This window comes from Carassius carassius, chromosome 15 (genome assembly GCF_963082965.1).
Source record: "Carassius carassius chromosome 15, fCarCar2.1, whole genome shotgun sequence".
NCBI lineage: Eukaryota > Metazoa > Chordata > Actinopteri > Cypriniformes > Cyprinidae > Carassius > Carassius carassius.
Window position 1 is genome coordinate 1,819,610 of NC_081769.1, and position 23,427 is coordinate 1,843,036.

Below are 23,427 nucleotides of genomic sequence, written 5' to 3' on the forward strand. Positions count from 1 at the left end.
AAGTTCAGCGGGGGGTATTTTAGGCCTGCAGTGGTTTAGGAGTGTTTACAGCTCCGTGTGCATGAGGCGCTGTGTTTGATGGTATGTAAGTACGAGCACGGGTTTGCTAATGGTGTCAGGACTGCATATAGATGTGTAAAACCCTTCTGTGAAAGAGTGGTGACAGTGACCTGAACGGAGGGAAACGGCAGGCCTTCCTGTGTTGCTCTGAGAAGGTTTGACTATCAGTGAGAGCATGTCAAGCAGGAATGATTAAGGGACACTCTTAAAATAACCCACCGTGAGCTCCTAGTGCACTCGCTCTCCCTGTTATACATACACCGGTACGGTTCACGGCCACTGAAACAAAAACAGGAGGTAATTTCCTAATTTGTCATTCATGATTCAGTGGGACTTACAGTACACCGGTTCAGTATTCCCATCCTCCTGAAGTAACCTTACGATTAGTGACTTGTTTTAAGAGCACAGTGATCATAATTCATGTATCACACCTTAGTTTGGACCTGTGTCCTTCTGGTTAGCAGCCCAGAGCTTTAACCTCTCTTCCATCAAATAAAAAGTAGTCTAATGCTCTTCACAGACTACTGAAGGTGATTATAATTTTGTTATTAATTCAAGGATCCATTAAATTGATGAAAAAAAATTATTAAATGACAGTGGAATACATTTTTAAAATAGGTTATTTGAAAATAAGTGCATAAAAATAACTAATAGGTAGTTTGACAGATATGTGGATCACTCAAATCAGAAAGAAGGTGAGGGTTATAAGAGACCGGGTGAATTCACATTTTAAACGGTTTATTGTACAGGTAATCTCTGCTCTGAACTAATGTGCTGCTACACTGCACGCACAACCTCACACATAATGTCCTGTTATTTATTATTTATCAGCTTTCAGTCAAAAATAATTGGCCCCTTAGTTTTAGAAAATACCATGTTTTTGAGAATATATAGAATTTCCTGACATTGGACATGGTAATTTTGGTCTGTAAATGCCACATTATACATACAAATGGAAGAAATGTAAAGCCTCCTTTACTGTATTTCATGATGTTGTGAGAATATTTCAAAGTTTGCTTACAAATACTTACAAGAAAACTAAGTAATAAGAAGGGAAACATATGCTCCTCATTTTCAAAACTATTTTAGTGCTGTCCTGATTTATATCGTTGTTAGTCCATTACATTTCAAACCTTGCTTTTGTGTCAGTGTGGTGTGCCAGCTATAAAGGAAGAAATGCTTTTTGAGCAGCAATCAGCGTGATTTCTGAAGGATCACGTGACACTGAAAGCTGGAGTAATGGAGCTTTAGCATGAGAGGAAAACCGAAAGAAAAGAAAGAAGCTCTTTCAAATTGTAGATGTACTGTTTTTTTGTTTGTTTGTTTGTTTTCAATCAAATAAATGCAACCTTACTGAGCAGAAGAGATTTGTTTCAACCCATTATAAAATATTACTGACTTATTTTATTTATTTTTATTATTTTATTTTTTTAATGGTAGTGTATATTTATAGTGTATATATATAGTGTATATATATATTACTGCATTACCTAATGCAGACATTTCTTTATAAATAGACAGATCCGCACATTTATATGTAGCCAAAAGTCTATTTTTCTTTCTTTTCTAGCGGACCATGCTGGAAGACCCTCACCACACACACACACACACACACACACCGATAAACTTAAACTCAAAGTAGAAACAAGTGTAAGTAACAGATACAAAGTAACTAATTTGTGTGCACTCCAAATCAGTAACAATGTATATAAAGAGGAGTTGTAAATTTAAACATATGCAAACCTAACAATAAAGAATGAATGAATATTGTTGGTTTTGTGGTTATTATAAACTGAAACCAAATTAATGCAAATTTCAAACAAGACATTTAAATAAAGATGAACCTTAAGTAAATAAAGAAATGTTCTTCTTTTAGATGTAAGGGATCAAAACAAATTCAGTTTTAAGGACAATTTCATTATAAATTATGTGTTTACCAAACTGCTATATTGTGTGCTTTTATTGTGTTTTGTTGCAGTTATATTTTTTATATATTTTTATACTGTTGCAGTTATAAACAAACTGAATTGGTATGTTGTAGCAGTTTAACTTTAACTTTTGGACTAATTTTTAAATTGGAATATTGTTGCAGTTATGATCGTTTGTAAAAAAATATATATAGAATAAAAATATGTATACTATTGCAGTTATGAACAAATTATTGGAATATTGTTGCAGTTGTGCTATAATTATTATACTTGTATATTGTTGCAGTTTTGAACAAAGAATGTTAGTAAATTGCAGTCCTGAACAAAATGTTTTGGTGTATTCTTGCACTCAAGATGGTATATTCTTTCGCACTTATGTCTGATTATTTGAATTAAGTGTTCAAACTTTGTTTAAAGTTTTTTACTTGACTTTCCACATTGTTGAAGTAAAACATCTTATTGAACATTAAAAGCTGAAGAAAACAGAAAATATCATGTAAAATGATATATATACATTATATATATAAATAGTTAAGTTATAGTTAATATATATATAAAACTATTTTTTAATTACATAAAATGTGTTATTTATTATGCCCCAGCTGTTAGAATTGTACCTTTTTTTATTTATTTTTTACAGTGTAGGATATGTACGACATGCTCTTGTATCAACATCCTTGTTGGTACTTGAACAACATCCAATAAACTAGTAAAATCTGAGGGTGAGGGTCTTAAGCAGAGGTGTCCAAACGTGCTCCTGTAGAGTCAATGTCCGGCAGAGTTTAGCTCCAAATTACCCCAACACACCCTCCTGGAAGTCTTGAGTAACCCTGAAGACCTTGATTAGCTTCTTCAGGTGTGTTTAATTGTGCTTGGAACTGAACTCTGCAGGACACTGGTCCTCCGGGAGCAGGATTGGGCACCACTGCTTAGAGTCTTAAGGTTAGGTTTTTGTCTTGCTGCCACTATCCACTTGGGTGGTCATGGACTGTTTTCATTTGAGTTTTATGCATTTCTTACACAAAAAAGTGCAAGAGCTAAGCCATTTGTTCTGGAAACAATGTTATTATCCTGGATGCTACAGTACAATCAGCTCTTCTGCACTTAGCAACAAGATATAATATATTTTTGAGCATCTTTGATAATCCATTATCAAGTTTATCCATCATGTAGCCATGCACTGGTCCAAATTGTAGCTAATTTTGAGCTGCTCAATTCAACAGGAAGACAGAAACTAAAAAGTGCTTTTAATAAAACTAAGTAGATTTCAAAGATTCTTAACAGGACAAACCTTGGCAAATGCAGAGACTCCCAGAACTTGCATGAATCCAGCCAACCAGATGGCAGCACTGCTAGCACTTACCAGTGTTGTTTACAGCATGCAACAGATAGTCAGTAATTGGTGACTTGGCATTTATCAGACATCCAGCTCCCATCAAATGTGGGTCATTTTTTGATGGGATAGGCCAGGGATGTCCAGTCCTGCTTCTGCAGACTCCAGTCCAAGTCAAACACACCTGAATGCAGCTAATTAAGGTCACTGGAAACTTCCAGGCAGGTGCATCGGAGCAAGTTGGAGCTGAACCCAAGATTGGACAGAGCCATGGAATAGACTGTAGACCAGACTTAATGCAATACCACTTTGAAGCCTTTTTAGACTGGCTTAACTATAGTACTTTTAGAGAGGTGTGACAAAGTTCTCTGGAATACGCTATGACATATTTGGCTGACATCCCTGAACCCTCCACCTCAGTAGGTTTTTTTTCTCATTCATGTCTATGAAGAGGAAGGAGAGAGAAACAGTGGTAAAGAGACCAGGCAGGAATCTGCTTAATCGCTTTGCCTGTGTGTGCCAGTCTACTCAACATCCTCGCTTGTTCCCAGAACTTTCCCGTGACTCGTCTGAAGCCCATTCAGAGCATCTTATGCTCCTCAGAGCCTAGCGCAGCCCCTTTCATTTTCGGGATATATTTGCAGGACGATTACAGCTGTTGCCCGGACGCTGTTGCTGACCCTGCAGTGGGCTGTAATGTGTAACAGTCCCTAACAGAGCGACTCAGTTCAACTCCTGGCGGCCGTCCACTGTAAACCATTCATGCAAGTCCACGCACATAAGATGACCTCAATCCAAACCCTTTTAATTCCTACACAGGAAGCTGGCACCGTATCCTTTATGTTTCATCACAGAGAGACTTCCAGACAAATATTAACTCTGCATGAACAGGTACAAACACAGACAGAAAACTTTCACTTCTTTACAAACATAAGATGCTGAGACAGTTTAATGACTTGGTTCTCTCCTGACAGACGGCGTTAGGAAATACAGTACCAGAACAGAAAACACTCATTATGACATGACATACATACAGACCCATACTCAGAATTCAACCAATCCTAAGTGCACACACACAAGTATGTGCTCTGTTGATAGCTAGCTTAATCATAAACAGAGGTTTGGTGTATCATTATAAAAAATGATACAAAAAATGCTTAATGTTTAATTTCTGTTAAGTGCTGACGCAGATAGGACAAAGCACAAATCAAAAAACTCTCACCAAGGAAGCATCTGTGTATAATGAAAAAGAAATGCTTATGTAAGAAAGAATCAAACTAAAGACTTTAATGACCTTCTTTCAATAATTTCTAGGTTATTTAGAACAGCAGGGAGGAGGCATGAGTGTTCACCTCAGAAGTTGCTTCTTACTGTTTACATTTTTTCACAGAGCTGTTGCACTGACGAGCAACTTCCCTCAGGGTCCATGTTTATAATGGTGACAAACTCACTGCCAGAGAAAAACACGTCTCTAGTGCTGGATCCCTTCATCCCAGTGTGCTCGGGGAAGATGTGTGCATCATGGAATAGTCTCCCAATTATAATCAGGAGAGCAGAGCGCTTGACTGCCATGTGTACAGCAGAGCTCTCAAACACTGATGTCAGCTGTAATATGTTCAGTTTCTTACCCGTGAGAAAGTTCTTCACAGAAGCAATACTTTGACACTGCAAATGACCACTCTTCGTATTATGGTCTGTAAAATCACAATTAGATACAGTTATGCTGAGGGCTTCGGTGAAACGTGCATCGACTGTGACTGCAGTTTCTGAGACTGTCATACAAAGACTGTCAGAAGAGCTTCGACAGATCATATGAGCACCGTCTTGGGCCGTACAGGACTCAGCGAGAGCACTGCGAGGTGATGAGGAACAGCTTTAGGATTAGGACGGTGCATGGGATTAACAGTTGGCTCATTCTGAAGCCAAAAATGTTTGATATGTGATGCAGCCCGTGGATGTAAAATGACACCGATATTTGTCATTCAGCAGATGCTTTTTATCTAAAGTACAGTATACTTACTACAAAGACAGCACGGTCCCTCTGGAGCACTTTAAGTGCTTTATTCATTATTTTATAGTGCTTTTTGACCCATCTTTATGGGTAATTTCATAATAACTTCTATTGTCTTTAAAATATGTTTAAAGTGTTACTGTTGAATGTACATTTACGATACACTAAAGTATACTGTACTGGCATTTCTATTGAAACTTGTATATGATGTGTTTATTTATAAAGATGAAGCTATAATTTTGTACATTTAAGATGTATTAACTTTAAATGTAATTTTGAAAAACAGTTATAATCAAGAGTTGCATGTGCTTTAGTATGTTAGTCAACACATCAAAATAAGTGTTCTTCATTTGAACATGACAAAAGATTGTTAAAACCTTTCAAATGAACCTAAAATAAAATGTTTAATTTATTTTACATTACAAAGTGGACATTTTAAACACAGTCATGAGAGTATCTCTTTCAATAATATTGTATTTTCTGAAAGAACCTTTTTAAACCAATATTTTAAGACTTTAAGTACACAAAAAGTGCACATGAAAAAAACTATGCATCAAGTATAATGATGAACGTGAACTTGTAGTGTACTTAAAATCCTAAACTTTTTTTTCTTAATAGTTCACATCTTTTTCAAAAGGGTGCAAGCGACATAAACCAAATTTTATATCTTAACTTACTTTTTGATCAAACTAGGAAAAGTAAAGCACATTCTCATGGATTTAAATACAGAAATATCATGAGGTCATGTGATAACGGTGTAGCCTGTTTGAAACATTTTTGCAGTCTGAGAAATGTTTCAAAACTGATTGTTTGTTTATTTAATGAACAGTGTGCAGTATGCTAGTATTCCATTCCAAATGTAGCTTGACTTTTTTCAATATAATATTTTTGGTGCTTTTATTCATATGGGGAGAGGACAGGAAATGATGGGGAAATGTCTTAAGCAAGATTTGAGCTTGCATCGCCCACATGTGCTCCAAGATTCAATGTGTTGAGTCATGCGCTAACTTCCAGGAGACAGTTCCAACAAAACAACATTGCCAGGAATCCAGCAAAGATGGAGCTTCAGTGTGACCGTCACAATAAACATCTACCAAATGACAAATCACCAAAATTTCAATGGCATTAAGCTGTCATGAGTAATGGAAGCTCTTTGAGCTATGATTATGAACTGAATTCCTTATGAGGTCCTTATTTGTTTCCGTTTTCAAACTTTCCCAGCAATATTCTGCTGTATGGATGTGTGCTAAGGATTTCCTGTTGAGTGACTTTGAGCATCCTGTTAAACACATTACACCAGTCGTCTGTAAAGCCATCTCGCCGTGATGAGTGTCATGTTTGTGCTTCAGTCAAATAGATGTGGAGATGCTGTAGAGCACTGTCACACTTCACTGTTGTTCCCACAGCTCAAAGCATCTCTAAATATGACAGTAATGTATCAATTTTGTCAAGACCCAGAGATGAAGATTGGTATGAAATAATGATCTGGAAGACCATACCACTTATTTAGGGTGCCTACACACATATGAATTATTCACAAGTGTCATTTAAGTGTCAAAACTAAATATTATGTGGCATTTAACATAGTTCTGAATTTGATTTATTTTTATTCTTTTTTACTTAAATATTAAACATGAGAAATTTAACAAAAATTAATTGTTCTGAATTTTTTTTTTTTTAAATACAGCTTCAAGTTTTCAAGATGAAGAGTAAATTTGGAACATCATATTCAATACGCAGAAATTAAGTTTGCACAGAAAGTAGGTAAGATGTAATCCACAGGGAGGAGTAGATCACTGAAAAATCAAATTAAGCATTTTGGCCAACCTTTTTTGCTCTAAGGGACCCCTCCTCTCCAAATCAATACATACTGTACTTTGCAAAAATTTCACTGCAGATATTCTTTACAACTTAAAAGCAGCTACTTAAAAGTACTTAAAGGTGCCATGTGTCATGTCTGGCAAAAAAAATCAAGTGATACTCCACATTCCGTACCAGATGGGGGCAGTATGCCTCAATAAAGTGAATTGGTCTACTCTAGAGTAACAAACGAGAAACGGCATAGTCTCTATGCTCCGCCCCTACCTTCACAACAACCCTACAGCCATAGCCGAAGCCTAAGAGGACGTTTTGCCTCCAGAGGAACGTTGGGTGATGTCAAAAGTGATTTTGAAACATGACATCTTCAAGCTACTCCCCTTCACCTTTACCAGTGAATATGTTCCTATTCGTTTTGTTCATATTACATTTTGAGTTGTATATACACATTATTGGAGTTAAATTAATTTGACAGACAGCATTCTGTCAACATCATTGGTCAACATCAGACAGCTGATGTTGACCTAGCTAGCGCCAACCAACGTAACCAGAGCTGCCAACTCTCAAGCATTCACCGTGAGACACACGCAATTGACTCTTTCCACACGCTTTCACACCACACATCAATTTTCTCACACACAGAAAAACCACGAAGCAAAGAGGACACGGAGACCAACAGACTAGACAGAGCAGGTTAGTTATGATATAAAAAAATATCAGATTCTGTCAATTTTATTACGCAATTCAAACAATACCGTTTTGGCACTTGTAAATGTTACACGGCAGATCCCTAGCGCAAGTGAACCGATCATCTCTACTATAGTAAAAAAAAACACGAACACTGTTGAAAGATACAGTAGGCTACAAATGACCAAAATGTATTCCTTATACATAATATCGATCAATCAGTGTTTTTTTATCAACGTTAAGAGGTCAATAGGGCTGATATGACTCTGTATGTTTACAGCATTAGCTTCTTAGGTAATGTTACATTTTAGCATCAGCTTGGTAGAGACGGGCTTTGGTAGATAACAGGTGAAAACCGGATCGGATCTGTGGGCAAGTTATAGCTAGCTAATTATCAAACGCAGCTACGGTTAGCCATCGCTAACATTAGCACGTTTATCGAACAGCTTTCGAAACTTTTTGTAATGTTATAACTTCCCGAAAAAAATACGTAAAAATGCAGGTTGGCTGGTGGTTATGTTGCCCGCATACCGCCTCCCATGGCCGAAACTGGTATTACGACACCTGTTGGGCCGTGGCTAGTAATACTAATGCTAATTAAGGTTGACATCTCTGCAGCACTATAACTTGACATTTTTTTAATGACATCATCGCCCTTATTTCTTCTAATTCTTTTGATGCGTGTAGGTCATTTTTTGGATATTTTTACCTCAATTTTTACACATGGCACCTTTAAACCGTAATTATATACTAACTTTAAGAAATAAGCGCAAGTCAACCTTCCATACCAAACAAGACCACAGCGAGACGCCAAAGGACTACCTACACAGATCCATGCAGAATAACTAAACACACCAGACCATTCTAAATGTGAGGAAACTCAACAATCGGAAGGCAGGTCGATGACATCATTGAATAGTTCCTCTGTCAGAACAAGTGAATTTGAAGCGTTTGATGCCCATATGTACTTAACTGATCCTCAGATACTTTTTCAAAACACACTTTAGTTAGCATCAGTAATAAAGTTAATTTAGTCTTACATAAATAAATGCAAGGGATTGATCCATGTCATACAGTAAGTGTGAAAATATTCCCAAACTCCTAAACACTTGAAAATGAACCTATATAGCAATCTTATTATTCATATAAAAAATGTATCTATTCTGGTCGCCTTAACAGAGGACTACAAGACTACAGAGGCACACTGTATGAACCTACAATCATATATATATATATATATATATATATCTCACAGTAGTGTGCTGTTGTGTTTTAAAATGAGGAGGCAGTCATATATATATATATAATGTATTTATTGGTGCTGTTGCTTGTAGTTAGATTGATTATTTTTATATGACAGTATCGTTTTCTAAACATAGCACATACTGTATAGTACCGAAACCGTGACTCTAAAACTGCGATGCAAACTTATGGTTATATGTTTGTTCACCATGCCTTCAGCTAAAAACGGTTTACAAACATCAGCACAGATTACGATTACATCGTGTCAAGACCGGACAAAAAGACAGCACAACCTATTTATTGTAATCAATACGGTCTACACTGAATGCAAAAAAAAGCAAACAGATTCCCCGTTATCCCTGACATAGTCCAAGCTCTTTGCAATGGGTGCTTTGTCACCTCAAGCAGTCGCATCCGAATAGTGTTGCTCTAGAAACTTTTATACAAATTACTCCCTTGTGTGTACTACAAAAGGCACCCATTGAAACCTCTGCAAGAATATCACACCCCTTATAAGTTGATGTCAATTACATGGAACGCCTTTGTTACAATCTGCTGGGGTACAGTATAACACATACTGGGGTAAGTTGTAATAATTAGTCAAAAGAAGAAAAGAACGGAATCCACACCATGCAATATGCCACAAAAACAGGTTTACTGAAACAATCCAAAAGAAGGACCCATTACGAAGTCTATATTTGTGACTGAACATAAATCAACTCCACTTTCTGTCTAACTCACGAGTGTGAGCATATGTGTGTAAATTACTCAAAGCAAACATGCTTAACAGCATTTATTTTTAATGAACATTTGTGTATGTCTGAATTCTCAATCAGAGTCACAATGATGATGAATGAAATTTGTTAATCCTATTTCCTATTCAAAGCCAAAGGAAGTGTGGATAAAAATGAGCTTTATGCAATTTATGGGGCCCACAAATCCTTCACTATATATCCACACTTCCTTTGGCTTTGAATTTGGGAAATGGTCCCATACAGACAACACATCATCTGAGGTCATGTAGCCATAGCCTAACCTCAAAGTCTACACTTCAGAATAGTAACCTCAAAAAATCGACAAGATAAACTCTATATAACTGGACAAACTTTAATAGTTCTTTCCCTTTATAAAAAATAATAATAATAATAAAAAAAACACACATTAAACAGCACGAAATTTCAACATTTACACTCCTGATCTATCCCTGCAAAACATACTTTGAACTAGAAATCCACTGCCCAGTTTCAGTCAATGTAACGTAAATGGTTAATTTATCCCCCACACAAATGGTTTAAGTTAACTTAACATTTAACTTAAGTTAATGTAATTTCATTTAACGTAATACCATTGTGCAATTGACAACACAGTTTACTTGAACTAACACATATTTTTTGTTTTTTACTGAGCAAACTACTAAAATCAGCTTGGTGGTTTGAAATTAGGTGAAAAATGCATCACATTTTGCCTGAGAAACTAGCTTAATCTAATAAAAGTTAAAACAATTTTAGCAGCAATAGTTTAAGTATTACACAAGATATAGTTTTGGTAAAAAAAAAAATATGTATAGTATTTTTGCTTTGAAAATCCACTCCCATGTCACCCTCCAGTCCCCATGATGTGGTATATTGTATAAAAATGAGCCAATACTCTAAATGTCCAGGGGCCCGTTCTTCGTACGTCTCTAACTCACCTAGCTGATTTGATTGTTGATGATTTGGCATGATCTTGGATTGTTTGGTTCTTCGAAGCTCATCCTAGACTTGCTGTCATAGCAACAGGTGCGCAATCTTAAACCTGCTCGCGAGCAGGCTTATTTCATGTTAAAAGGATTAGATCCCGTCTTTATAAGCGGAGGTGATATGGGAAGTCTTTCGCAGCCATGTCTTGTCTGTTTTTACATCAGGAACCGTTTGCTGAACGTGCCAGAATAATTTGAAGAGCTTTTCAAATGAATCACGTTTTGCGAGATTGACACGATCCTTTAGCGCAGCACGATAATCTACTGATCGAGAGATATCGTTTTTCTCGGGAAGGTGTAATCTACATTACCAACTTGTTTAATGTTCGACTCGTCGGAGCCGGGCTTTAACAACTGCACAAACAGTTTGTATAGCTTTGCGATTCTTTGCGAGTGGCACTTTCCTTTACACTATTGGAGATGCAGAAAACTTGGGTAAAAGTGCTGTATGTCATGCCATTCGCAAAGTTTATCTGGCACTCAAACAGTTTTTAGGGGGCTTTGTGGTATTTCCAAGCCACTTAAAACCACAGGCTGTGAAGCAGATTTTTTTTGCCATTGCAGGTACATTATAATTGTTAATGAAGATCATGCAATCATGATCATACCAAAAAGTAGCCTAGAACTTACAGTATTTGTTTATCAGGCTTCCCTAATGTTATTGGTACCATGCACACACATCCTCATCAAGGCCCCACCTGGCCCCAATGAAGGGGATTTTGTGAAACGAAAGGGATTTCACAGTGTAAATGTGCAGGTAAATTACCATTACGATTATTAATATTCCAGATTAGCAATAAAAAAAAAAAAAATTAAAAGTAGTGTAATCAGAAAGTATGCGGTTGACTGATTACAAATATTTTAGATGGTGTGTGACTCAGTGGTCCACATCACATTTATGCACATTTATACGTGGTAAGGAAAAGATTTATTTAAAACTCACTGTATTACATAATTTTATTCGGAGCCTAACAAAACAGTATGCCTGCAGGGAGTACTTCATGACACCATTCCCTGACCCAAACCCTGGACCACAAACCAGTTACAATGCAGCTCTAGCCGGGACAAGGGCATGTATTGAAATGACCTTTGGTTAACTAAAGGGAAGATTTCAGTGTCTTAAGGGTCTGAGGGTTGCACCTGACAGGGCCCGAGACATTATTGCATGTGCCATCCTCCAAAATATTGCCACCATCAGAAAAGAGAGGATCCCTGTGGTGGAGGTGCAGCCTGATGATGACCTCCAGCCAGTGCACTTGGACCAACCTAGTTTTAAACCTTCATTAAATAGAAGACAAGACAACATGCTTAGTTCATGGAGTTTTATTTCAATTATTATTTCTCAAGAAAAACCAGTGATGGTCATCTTTTGCCTGCAATAAGATATATTGTTATCCAAGGGCAGCAATAGTGCTCTTTGTGAAAAATAGTGTTTTAGCACTTACTCTGAAGTTACTTTTGAAGCAACTTAATCTCTAGTGCCAGATTTTTCTTCTTTAAGGTGACAAGTTCAATTTATCCCCTTAGTTTTTGTTTTTTAAGATCAAAATACTCCATTTTTTGTTGAAGATTCCGTTTATATAGAGTACGGACATCCCTGTGACATAAAAAAAAAAAAAATTAAATAAAAAAAAATAAATCTACACAAGCCTCATGCAACAGAAAAAGGAAAAGTAGACTGCCTGCCTCTGTATCACTTTGTGCTGTAGGCGTTTCCTCCTGCAACTCATATTGCAGTCAGAAATAATATACACACCTATAAATTAAATTATTTGTGCACTTACAAGTACTTCCTCCAAAGGACAGTCATCTGAGAGGGTTTCTTCAATGTCCTGTGCAAAAGAAAAATGGGTATTACAAAGTGTTGCACTTGCTTTCCTTTTGATGTAAAGTTAGAAATGTCCACTTACCGCACACATTTCATCGACCACTTTCTTGGGAACAGGTAAAAGTGTTGGTGTATTAATTTAAAACTACACAAAAGAGGAGAACTCAATGGCATTACAATACACTACGAAAAATATGATCAATAACACTGCAAAATATTTTTACATTAAGTTACAGTTCTCACATTCACAAGTCTGTTGAAATGACTGTACAAGACATTTGGATTTTAGACACTTAAACGCAGCAAAATGATTTAAAACTCAGTTACCTGTAATTAAGGCGTTGCTGTTACTGGTCCCTGGCTTTAGGTCTAAGGAAGAGCTGCCCCCAGGGATGTCCTTTACAATGGGTCGGTTCTCCTTTAGCCCAAGGGTCAGCTCTTCAGTCGGGGTATAATGTGGGTGTGCAGGACCACCACCTGTTTTTCTCTGCTCCGCCTTTTTCTTAATTGCTGATTATAAACCTACACGCATCATTTAAAATGTTTTTGGTAACAGATACTAAACCGTAGAAAGGATTACCAGTTTGAAGAATATTCTTGTACTTCATGTTTACTTGTTCCCATGTTCTAGTGTCCTGAGCTGGCTCTGACAAAGCAATTATGAAATTATTAAAAGAATATATACACTGTAATAAGTGATAACCGTAACCTGGAAGACTTACACATTTAATTTGTCTGCTACTTTTTGCCAGCCCTCTCTCCTGACTTTTGCAAACTTTGAAGTGTTTCCTGACATTTTAATTTTTTTCAAACTCCACATACCCTTCCAGTAATAATTCTTGCTCTGCTGCGTTGAAAAACAGAGCACGCTCTTTGGCCATGGTGAACAGCCAATAGCAGCATTGCTGATCAAGGTTTCTATTATCGATACATATCCCCTTTTAAACAAGTGCATGAACGCGCAATTATCACAAACTCAATCAGGTCTTAGGGAGAGGTACTTAAAGCACTGATGCCAGAGAGCAGTTATGCAAGAAGACAGATAAATGATCTCAACACTTCAACTCAAGCAATTATTTATTTGAGGATGGACAAGTCTTTGTAAACCATGAACAAACAGGGAAAACATTCCATAAGAATAAAAAGCACCAAACTGAGACGTGCGCCAGTAAGTGTCATGCAAAGTTCCCATGATCATTTCAACACGTACATCCCCCACCATGACCATATCTGCAACCACAACTCTGGCCCTGACTGCTTCCCTGACCCTGGCCACTTCCCTGACCATTGCCCCTTCCCTGAACCTGGCCGCTTCCCTGGCCCTGGCCGCTTCCCTGACCCTTGCCCTGACCGCTTCCCTGACCATGGCCGCTTCCCTGGCCACTTCCCTGACCCTGACCATGGCCCTGGCCGCTTCCCTGACCCTTGCCCTGACCGCTTCCCTGACCATGGCCGCTTCCCTGGCCGCTTCCCTGGCCCTGACCATGGCCCTGGCCGCTTCCCTGACCCTTGCCCTGACCGCTTCCCTGGCCACTTCCCTGACCATGGCCCTGGCCTCTTCCCTGGCCCTGACCCTTGCCCTGACCGCTACCCTGGCCCTGACCACTTCCCTGGCCCTGACCACGGCCCTGACCATGGCCCTGACCATGGCCACTTCCCTGGCCCTGACCACTTCCCTGGCCCTGACCACTTCCCTGGCCCTGACCACGGCCCTGACCATGGCCACTTCCCTGACCCTGACCATGGCCGCTTCCCTGACCCTTGCCCTGACTGCTTCCCTGGCCTTTGCCCTGACCGTGGCCGCTTCCCTGGCCACTTCCCCGACCACTTCCCTGACCCTGGCCCTGACCGCTTCCCTGGCCGTGGCCCTGGCCTCTTCCCTGACCGTGGCCGCTTCCCTGGCCCTGACCGCTTCCCTGGCCGCTTCCCTGACCCTTGCGCTGACCGCTTCCATTGCCTTGACCATTTCCCTGGCCCTGACTGCTACCCTGGCCGCTTCCCTGACCCTGACCTTGGCCCTGGCTGCTTCCCTGGCCGCTTCCCTGACCCTTGCCCTGACTGCTTCCCTGGCCCTGACCACTTCCATTGCCCTGACTGCTTCCCTGACCACTTCCCTGACCATGGCCCTGGCCCTGACTGCTTCCCTGACCGCTTCCCTGACCCTTGCCCTGACCACTTCCCTGACCCTTGCCCTGACCACTTCCCTGGCCCTGACCGCTACCCTGGCCGCTTCCCTGAGCCTTGCCCTGACCACTTCCCTGGCCCTGACCTTTGCCCTGGCCACGTGGTTCACTGCATGAAAAGCCACCAGCGGTTGGGCAACATTTCTGTGTGGCAGGACACTGGCTGTCACGGACACAGCTTTCAGCACGCAGTGGAATCATCTCCGGTAGGGGACATTGACCCGGCTTCACTGTGTGGACAAATGGTCTGCTTTAGTTTGTGCATATAGACTATAACCCACATCAATATACAACACTCAAAGCTTGAAGATCAAGTATTACCTACTGTGAATTAAATTCTAAGTATTACTCCACTTCATTTTGCAAGACATCTTATGCTCAAAACTAGCCCAAGTGCTGAATTCAAACCTACTTTAGATGAGGACAGCAGAAGGCAAAGTTGTGTGTGGACCCTTAGTGTCCATTATCATCATCAATAAACTCACAGGAAACGGGCAGTACACAAACAGCCCCCCCCCCTCAAATTGACAGCATTTGTGTCCTCCAGGGCAGTCTTCATCAGAAGAACATCCTCGACGGGACCGCACAACCGGCAGTTTCGCTGGACATAAACCATCCACTAGAGGATTCAAGAGGATCATTAGTGCCATTTCAACATTTGTAAATCAGGGATTTCTCAATGGGTCTCAAACCTAAATACTAATTTTAGTTATGTCGGTTTCAAAAAAAAAAAAAAAAAAGGTTTTAAAACCCATTACTAATTCCTAAACCATTACTTCTAAAGACAATGTCACAAATGCCGCATTTCCACTGAAATTACCCAGAACAATTGTACCAGGAACTTTCCCCCCAGACCTGTTGCTTTCTGCGTTTGCGCTGCAGTCAAAAGTACCATGAGATTAGGCAAATAGTCTGGTGACATAGGTCTGTGCACATTTCTCAATATGAAGTATGCAAATATCAGAATTGCGTCGTCGGTAGTTGAGACTTTAGGAGTCTGATTCGAAAGAGTGATCTCCCACGGAAAGGATGAAGCAGGTTCAATAATTCTGCAAAAAGCAGCGTACTTTATAACGGTCCACTCTCCTTGGCTACTGCAGTTTTCCCTCACTGTACATGTACAATAAGACAAAATGATCTTAATGACTCCTTACATTTTCATTTAAATAGCTGCAGAAATGTAGTTCAGGGAAATGTGTAACGTTAGGCCTATATAGCCTACATTACAATGAAAAGAAATATCCAATGGTGTGGCCTCGATTTTCTTTCATTTTTTAACAATAGACTGGGGAACAGATTACCGGTTAGGTTTACCCAAAATGCTGTTTGAACTCAACTAATCAGCATTTTCAGCACCCATATCCCAGCCCCAAAAGTTATGGACCTTTGAAATGGTTTCACACCTTTGGAAAACTAGTACCTTGCCAGCAGGGTCTTCCTGAGGGGCTATTATTTACCCAGAACTTTATTTAGATCCTGGTTCCTGTGGTAGAAACACACATAGTAGCAGCCCAAAGTCCCTAGTTCCTGGGTAAAGTTCCAGCAGTGGAAACGCGGCTTTATTTCTGCATTTCCTCTGGCTGTGTAACGAAGTCAACAGATCTTCTCACCTGTGGTTTGTCTTTGAATAGCATGAGTTATGCTCAAGTATCCGAACAGACACGATAAAACGGCAATCAACGAGAAACACACTCGAGCAGTCATCCTCCTGACCTGCGATCTCACAATGATCTCTGCTGGCAAATGTACTGAATTGGTGCGTCAGGATCAGTGGACAGCACAATGCACAAAACTAAAACAAATACTTCTTAGTGCAGTATCAACCACTGGAAAATGGGGTTTTAAAGATCCAAGGAAATCAGGTCAATTCTAACCCTGATCAAACTCACCTGATTCTAGTAATCTGAAATGCCTTGATTAGCTTGTACAGGTGTGTTTGATTGGGGTTGGATGAGCTGAATGCTGCGTTCACGGAAGGCTATGTCATAATAATTAAGGTAGCCTAATTAAGAGTGAATGAATCTGCAGTGGTCAGGTGGTTCAGTGGTCATGTTGTGGTACTACGTGTGTTTGACTTCATGCAGCGCTGCACAGACCAAGCAGTGTGTGCCGCTTCTTATTCTTTTTAATTATCCAGAACAAAACATACAACAGTAATGTATAAGAGTGTGCAAGACATTTATTCAGTAATCAACAACTGTATATTTGTGGAAAATTTTACATGTCTTGTTTGCTTTTTTTTTATTAACAATGGTTCTCCAAACTGGTTCAGTAGTCCTTAAAGGCCGTGTTGCAGGGATCATTTTTCAATGAATTTGTGGAATTTGCTTGTTGGTAATAAACATTTAAACTGTTATCCATTGTATTTTATGTTGTTGGGTATCACAAAACGGAATATAATACGAAAAAGTAGGTACTATCTTACAGCGGTCTCCTTTCCCCCACAAATGCATTGCATTACGTCACGTCATGTTGGGGAGAGAATTTATCAAAGCCCGCCTTGAGAGCATTGAGAGTGAATAGAGAGATGAGTAATAGATTAGAGTATTCAGACAACAGGTGCAGATTATAGATAAATACATAGATATATATATAGATAGATAGACTAGATATATAGATAGATAGACAGACAGACAGATAGATATTGACCAACATCGACCAAAACGCACTACCATGGGACAGCACCGCCCACACAAGCACCTGCGACAGACAGGCGGTTACGTTTGCAACAACATTTTCACCGGAGGAGGAGATAAACGCTTGCAAATGTCCATATAGCTAACATGATGCCTTCTATTTCTAGATGACAAAGACAAAGTTTACCAGTTCTACAACACTATGACAAAGGTTACTGGTACTTATCTAAACTAACGTCATGATCACTGCCACTAGATATAAAAGAAATGTTGATTTTTCACTCGGTGCTATTCAATGACATTAAAAAATATATGTGTCGTTATTGTGCACTGCTGCTCGTAGACTAGCTCCAGTGCTCATTGCTGCATTGCTAAATGATAGCAACTCACCAGGACACTTTTCCAACTTTCCACTCATTCTCCTCGGACCATGCATTTAATTGGCTTTGACGGACATCAGTTCTTGGCAATTCCTCATTTGCTCTCTCACGTCTGGCTGGTTTGAAATTACACGGCTGCGGGCCATCATACATGTTGGCTCTTGCCACCTCTTCCTCATCCCAGTCAGTCGCTATAGTTCTGATGCTGCGTTCCAGGCAGGTTTTTGAGCTCGTAATCACAATTTCATACCACGGCTAATGACTTTGTACCATTCCAGGCAAGTTACGGCAAACTTTCTGAGCAAAAGGAATTGTAGCTAGATTATTTATTTTATTGCAACGTTACATTGACCTAAAATCGTTTTTTCAACGTGTATCACTTGCATAAACACTGCATCCGTAGGCACTACTGTATTATTCATAGGGGCTGCCATTGTTGTTTCGCTTGCTGTGTGATGTCAGAACTCGGAACTCAGAGTACATCGTTCTAGTACGAGTTCACGGGTGGGAAGTCATGGGATTGACTGCCGTTCCAGTGCACTTTCACGGGTTTAAGGCTGGAAAAACATGAGTTACGGGTTGCCTGGAACGTGGCTTCATACTAGGCTGAGGCTACCTTTCCTCCACTTCTCCCCAACGTCACGTCATCACAGAGTTGCGTAAAAAAAAAAAAATAGGCCTGTGACAGAGTGACTTGTCCCTGTTGGTTAGCGCAGCACTTACACACACACACGGCGATGTGGGTGCACACGCACGCTATTAGCACTCTGGTTTTCATACATGCAAACATATCCACTCCATTTCCATCCCCGTAATAATCCATATAATACATACATACAGGTGCTTCTCAATGATTTAGAATGTCGTGAAAAAGTGCTTTTTTTCAGTTATTCAACTCAAATTGTGAAACTTGTGTATTAAATAAATTCAGTGCACACAGACTGAAGTAGTTTAAGTCTTTAGTTCTTTTAATTGTGATGATTTAGGCTCACATTTAACAAAAATCCACCAAATCACTATCTCAACAAATTAGAATACATGTATTTTCCGCACTTTAAGCCGCACCTAAGAGCCTTCAATTTTCAAAAAAAATCGGCCGTGCGCCTTATAATTCAGTGCGCCTTATGTGTGCAATGAGTTCCAAGATCTGTAAAAATGTTTTGCAACTTTGGTAAGCACTCTGCTTGATTTACTTTCATGCCATTTCCGCTGACATAGGGACGTAATACACTCTAAAAAATGCTGGGTTGTTTTTTCAACCCAAATGCTGGGTTGAGACCACTGCGTAAGACTTGAAAATTGGTCTGGCTTTATAACTCAGAGGCGCTGGGTTGAGAACGTGGACATGAAGGAGAGCACGCACGTCACCTTAAGATCGTACATCTTCAGTGTGAGCAGCCGCCATTTTCTCAGCGTGAAAGAAGCGAGAAGCGATTGAGAGACATTATGGTAAGTAAAGATTCAAAATGTAAAATTATCGTTAATTGTTTACCCGGTTGTATGAAAGGCGGAAGGTTTAAGGAAAGGTGGGAAAAAAGGAGCTTAACGTTATATATAAAAAAAATACGCAGATGCAGTTTTCTCCTCAGACACGGAGGTCTTAACGGCCTCATTTAACATTACTGAACGGAAGAGGTACTTTTAATACAACATCCGTGAATGTCTTTTGTCATATTTACATAAGATTTTACATTATCTGCACTTTTTAAGGTGTTAATATACTGTTATGGTAACAGTTACACTCATGTTAATTTGTTGTCTTATTTTTCGTGGTTAAACTGAATGTACATTAGTTTCCTAAAGGAAACCGCGTTATTTCAGACTTGTTGAGCTCGTGTGTTCACTGTGTCAGCACCGAGAGTTAAAGACACAGAAGCTGTTTGTGTCACAAAAGTATGTTTGAGTCACAGACTGTGTGAGGAGGAGGAGGTGTTCTTCTGAAGAGAGGGACAGATGGGTTTAAGGAGAGTAAACTTCAGAATAACATCAAGTTATCTTTGTTTTTACTAAGACTAAAATAATGTTTGTACTAAATTAGGTAAAACATGTATAAATTACTCATTCTTGATAAAAGGCAAAAGAGCTGTGTGCATGCGCACATTTGAATAATGTCGGGCTGTAAACGGGTTCGAGCTTTTAAAAAGTTGTCAATCAAAATGTACTTGTCGGGCTCGGGCTGAAACCTGTCAGGCTCTGGTCCTGTTGGGCCAAACTTGTATGGCCCAATTACAGCTCTACAGTCGTGGCCAAAATTTTTGAGAATTACATAAATATTGGAAATTGGAAAAGTTGCTGCTTAAGTTTTTATAATAGCAATTTGCATATACTCCAGAATGTTATGAAGAGTGATCAGATTAATTGCATAGTCCTTCTTTGCCATGAAAATTAACTTAATCCTGAAAAAACCTTTCCACTGCATTTCATTGCTGTCATTAAAAAACCTGCTGAGATCATTTCAGTAATCGTCTTGTTAACTCAGGTGAGAATGTTGACGAGCACAAGGCTGGAGATCATTATGTCAGGCTGATTGGGTTAGAATGGCAGACTTGACATGTTAAAAGGAGGGTGATGCTTGAAATCATTGTTCTTCCATTGTTAACCATGGTGACCTGCAAAGAAACGCATGCAGCCATCATTGCGTTGCATAAAAATGGCTTCACAGGCAAGGATATTGTGGCTACTAAGATTGCACCTTAATCAACAATTTATAGGATCATCAAGAACTTCAAGGAAAGAGGTTCAATTCTTGTAAAGAAGGCTTCAGGGCGTCCAAGAAAGTCCAGCAAGCGCCAGGATCGTCTCCTAAAGAGGACTCAGCTACGGGATCGGAGTGCCACCAGTGCAGAGCTTGCTCAGGAATGGCAGCAGGCAGGTGTGAGCGCATCTGCACGCACAGTGAGGTGAAGACTTTTGGAAGATGGCCTGGTGATAAGAAGGGCAGCAAAGAAGCCACTTCTCTCCAAAAAAACATCAGGGACAGATTGATCTTCTGCAGAAAGTATAGTGAATGGACTGCTGAGAACTGGGGCAAAGTCATATTCTCCGATGAAGCCCCTTTCCGATTGTTTGGGGCATCTGGAAAAAGGCTTGTCCGGAGAAGATAAGGTGAGCCCTACTATCAGTCCTGTGTCATGCCAACAGTAAAGCATCCTGACACCATTCATGTGTGGGGTTGCTTCTCATCTCACTCACATTTCTGCCCAAAAACACAGCCATGAATAAAGAATGGTACCAAAACACCCTCCAATAGCAACTTCTTCCAACAATCCAACAACAGTTTGGTGAAGAACAATGCATTTTCCAGCACGATGGAGCACCATGCCATAAGGCAAAAGTGATAACTAAGTGGCTCAGGGACCAGAATGTTGAAATGTTGGGTCCATGGCCTGGAAACTCCCCAGATCTTAATCCCATTGAGAACTTGTGGTCAATCCTCAAGAGGCAGGTGGACAAACAAAAACCCACTAATTCTTACAAACTCCAAGAAGTGATTATGAAAGAATGGGTTGCTATCAGTCAGGATTTTGCCCAGAAGTTGATTGAGGGGATGCCCAGTCGAATTGCAGAGGTCCTGAAAAAGAAAGGCCAACACTGCAAATACTGACTCTTTGCATAAATGTCATGTAATTGTCGATAAAAGCCTTTGAAACGTATGAAGTACTTGTAATTATATTTCAATACATCACAGAAACAACTGAAACAAAGATCTAAAATCAGTTTAGCAGCAAACTTTTTGAAAACTAATATTTATGTAATTCTCAAAACTTTTTGCCATGACTGTAGTGTACATATATTACGTACGCTGGCAGCGATAAACCATGATGAGAGGGAACCCGGCATGTTTAATGGCGAAAGCTGTTCATAAGCTGTTGCCCAGCTGTTCAATTCAGACACAGAAGATGAGGACTTTGAAGGATTTGTGGGAGAAGATTGATTAAAAAATTATCTGAGTGAATTGGTGAATAGTAGAATAAAGTTCAACTAAACTCACTGTTTTTTTTTTCTTCTGTTACCTTTTTTTCATAGACCGTATATTTTACCATTTGCCTTATAATACGGTGCGCCTTATGGAGCAGAAAATACAGACTTAAAAAAATAAAAAAAACATGTTTGGTGAATTGTTGGCCTTCTGGAAAGTATGTTCATTTACTGTACATGTACTCAATTCTTGGTAGGTGCTACTTTTGCTTTAATTACTGGCTCAATTCAGCATGGCATGGAGGTGATCAGATTGTGGCACTGTTGAGGTGGTCTGGAAGCCCAGGTTTCTTTGACAGTGGCTTTCAGCTAGAGGTCTTCACGGATCCAGAAATTCATGCCCGAACCCGAAAGAGACCCGTAATGTACTACACCGAACCGACCCGGACCCGTCTAATATTTCAAAAGCTGGACCCGGAGCCGTGTAGATCCGAGAAATGCCTACCCAGACCTGACCCAGACCCGTCTATTATTTGAAAGCTGGACCCGAACCCGTCGGTAAGACACAGACCCGACTGGACCTGATTGTCACATATTCCGCCATAAATTGTTATTACAAGTCAATAAACCTGTTGCGAAAAATACAGCTTTTTGTCTTACCTAATTTAAGGAGCCGTAGTCTCTCTACCTGACTGCCTGTGATGCATTACAATCCTCCGACAAGAAAGTTATCCATGTTATTCCTCTCGTTATTCCAAGTCCAAGCCTAATCCACTCATTATTTTAGCTTCAAAAGCCCTTTTGATGTCACGGTGATGGATGACAAATGCAACTGTGCACATGTACATTCTGACTCGAGTTAACTCGCATAATAACCTCAACTGTTTGCCCTTTTGAACTATAATAACGATCGCTCGTGCTATGCCATGGCCGCTGATGTTATTTATTTGCTAACATCTCTGTGCTCTCTGCTCTGCGTCAAGTCTGAATCTGACCAATAAAACTTTAAGATTAAATGGTTCATTTATATTATAAAATTATATAAAAATGGAAGAAAATGTTAAGCGCGGTTTGGCGGTCAAAGTGTCCCTCACTGGTTGCCATAGAAACATGAAACGCGATCGAGACTGCACATGCGTGTTAGCTGTATCAACCTAAAAATATGCTTTAAAATGTCTGAGGGTTGTCCCCCCCTAAAATATAATTGAAATATGTGTATTGTAAATAATATAATGATATATAGTTAAACTAATTGTGTAAGTAGTAAAACAATACAAATGCAAACTGAGCAAAAAAAGTTTTAAACATCTTGAGCTCCCCCTGATTTGCCTCACAGTGCTTTGGTCCACTGCCTGCTCCCCTTTTACCTCACCACCACTGACACACACACAGTCCGGTGCGAGAAAACAACGGGTTTTAATTGTTGTGGAACACCATAAGTCTAGATTCAAAGAACACAGGATAAGATGTTACTATCCTTTGTGCAAGCATATCCAAGAGTTCATGAACAGAGAGCCTGATGAAATTTGGGGAGCGCATCGTCAGTAGTGTACCTTTGGTTCCTATGGTGTTTCGGCCTTTCACACTATACACCCTCCCCACAGACGGCCAGCGACAGGGTGATCAATCCTACGCTTGCGTCCCATACCCAATTAGTCATAGGAG

The 23,427-nt window shown here is 39.7% G+C and overlaps 2 protein-coding genes across 3 annotated transcripts in view; one reads left to right on the plus strand and one right to left on the minus strand.

Moving 5' to 3' along the window:
- Positions 1 to 23,427, plus strand: part of LOC132157976 (uncharacterized) — a 220,972-nt gene that overhangs the window by 12,016 nt on the left and 185,529 nt on the right. The gene's annotated exons all lie outside the window — the stretch shown is intronic.
- LOC132158991 (fibroin heavy chain-like) lies at positions 13,845 to 16,676 on the minus strand. The gene is made up of 2 exons (XM_059568636.1): positions 16,439 to 16,676; positions 13,845 to 15,058 (listed from the first exon to the last, which is right to left on the minus strand). Exons 1-2 carry the CDS (start codon positions 16,530 to 16,532, stop codon positions 13,845 to 13,847), a joined length of 1,308 nt encoding a protein of 435 aa, XP_059424619.1. The 5' UTR covers positions 16,533 to 16,676.

Coding starts and splice junctions, on each gene's coding strand:
- LOC132158991 (XM_059568636.1), bottom strand. CDS start 16,532: ATGACTGCTCGAGTGTGTTTCTCGTTGATTGCCGTTTTATCGTGTCTG. Junction 15,059..16,438: donor TATTCAAAGACAAACCACAG/GTGAGAAGATCT, acceptor TTGTCCACACAG/TGAAGCCGGGTCAATGTCCC.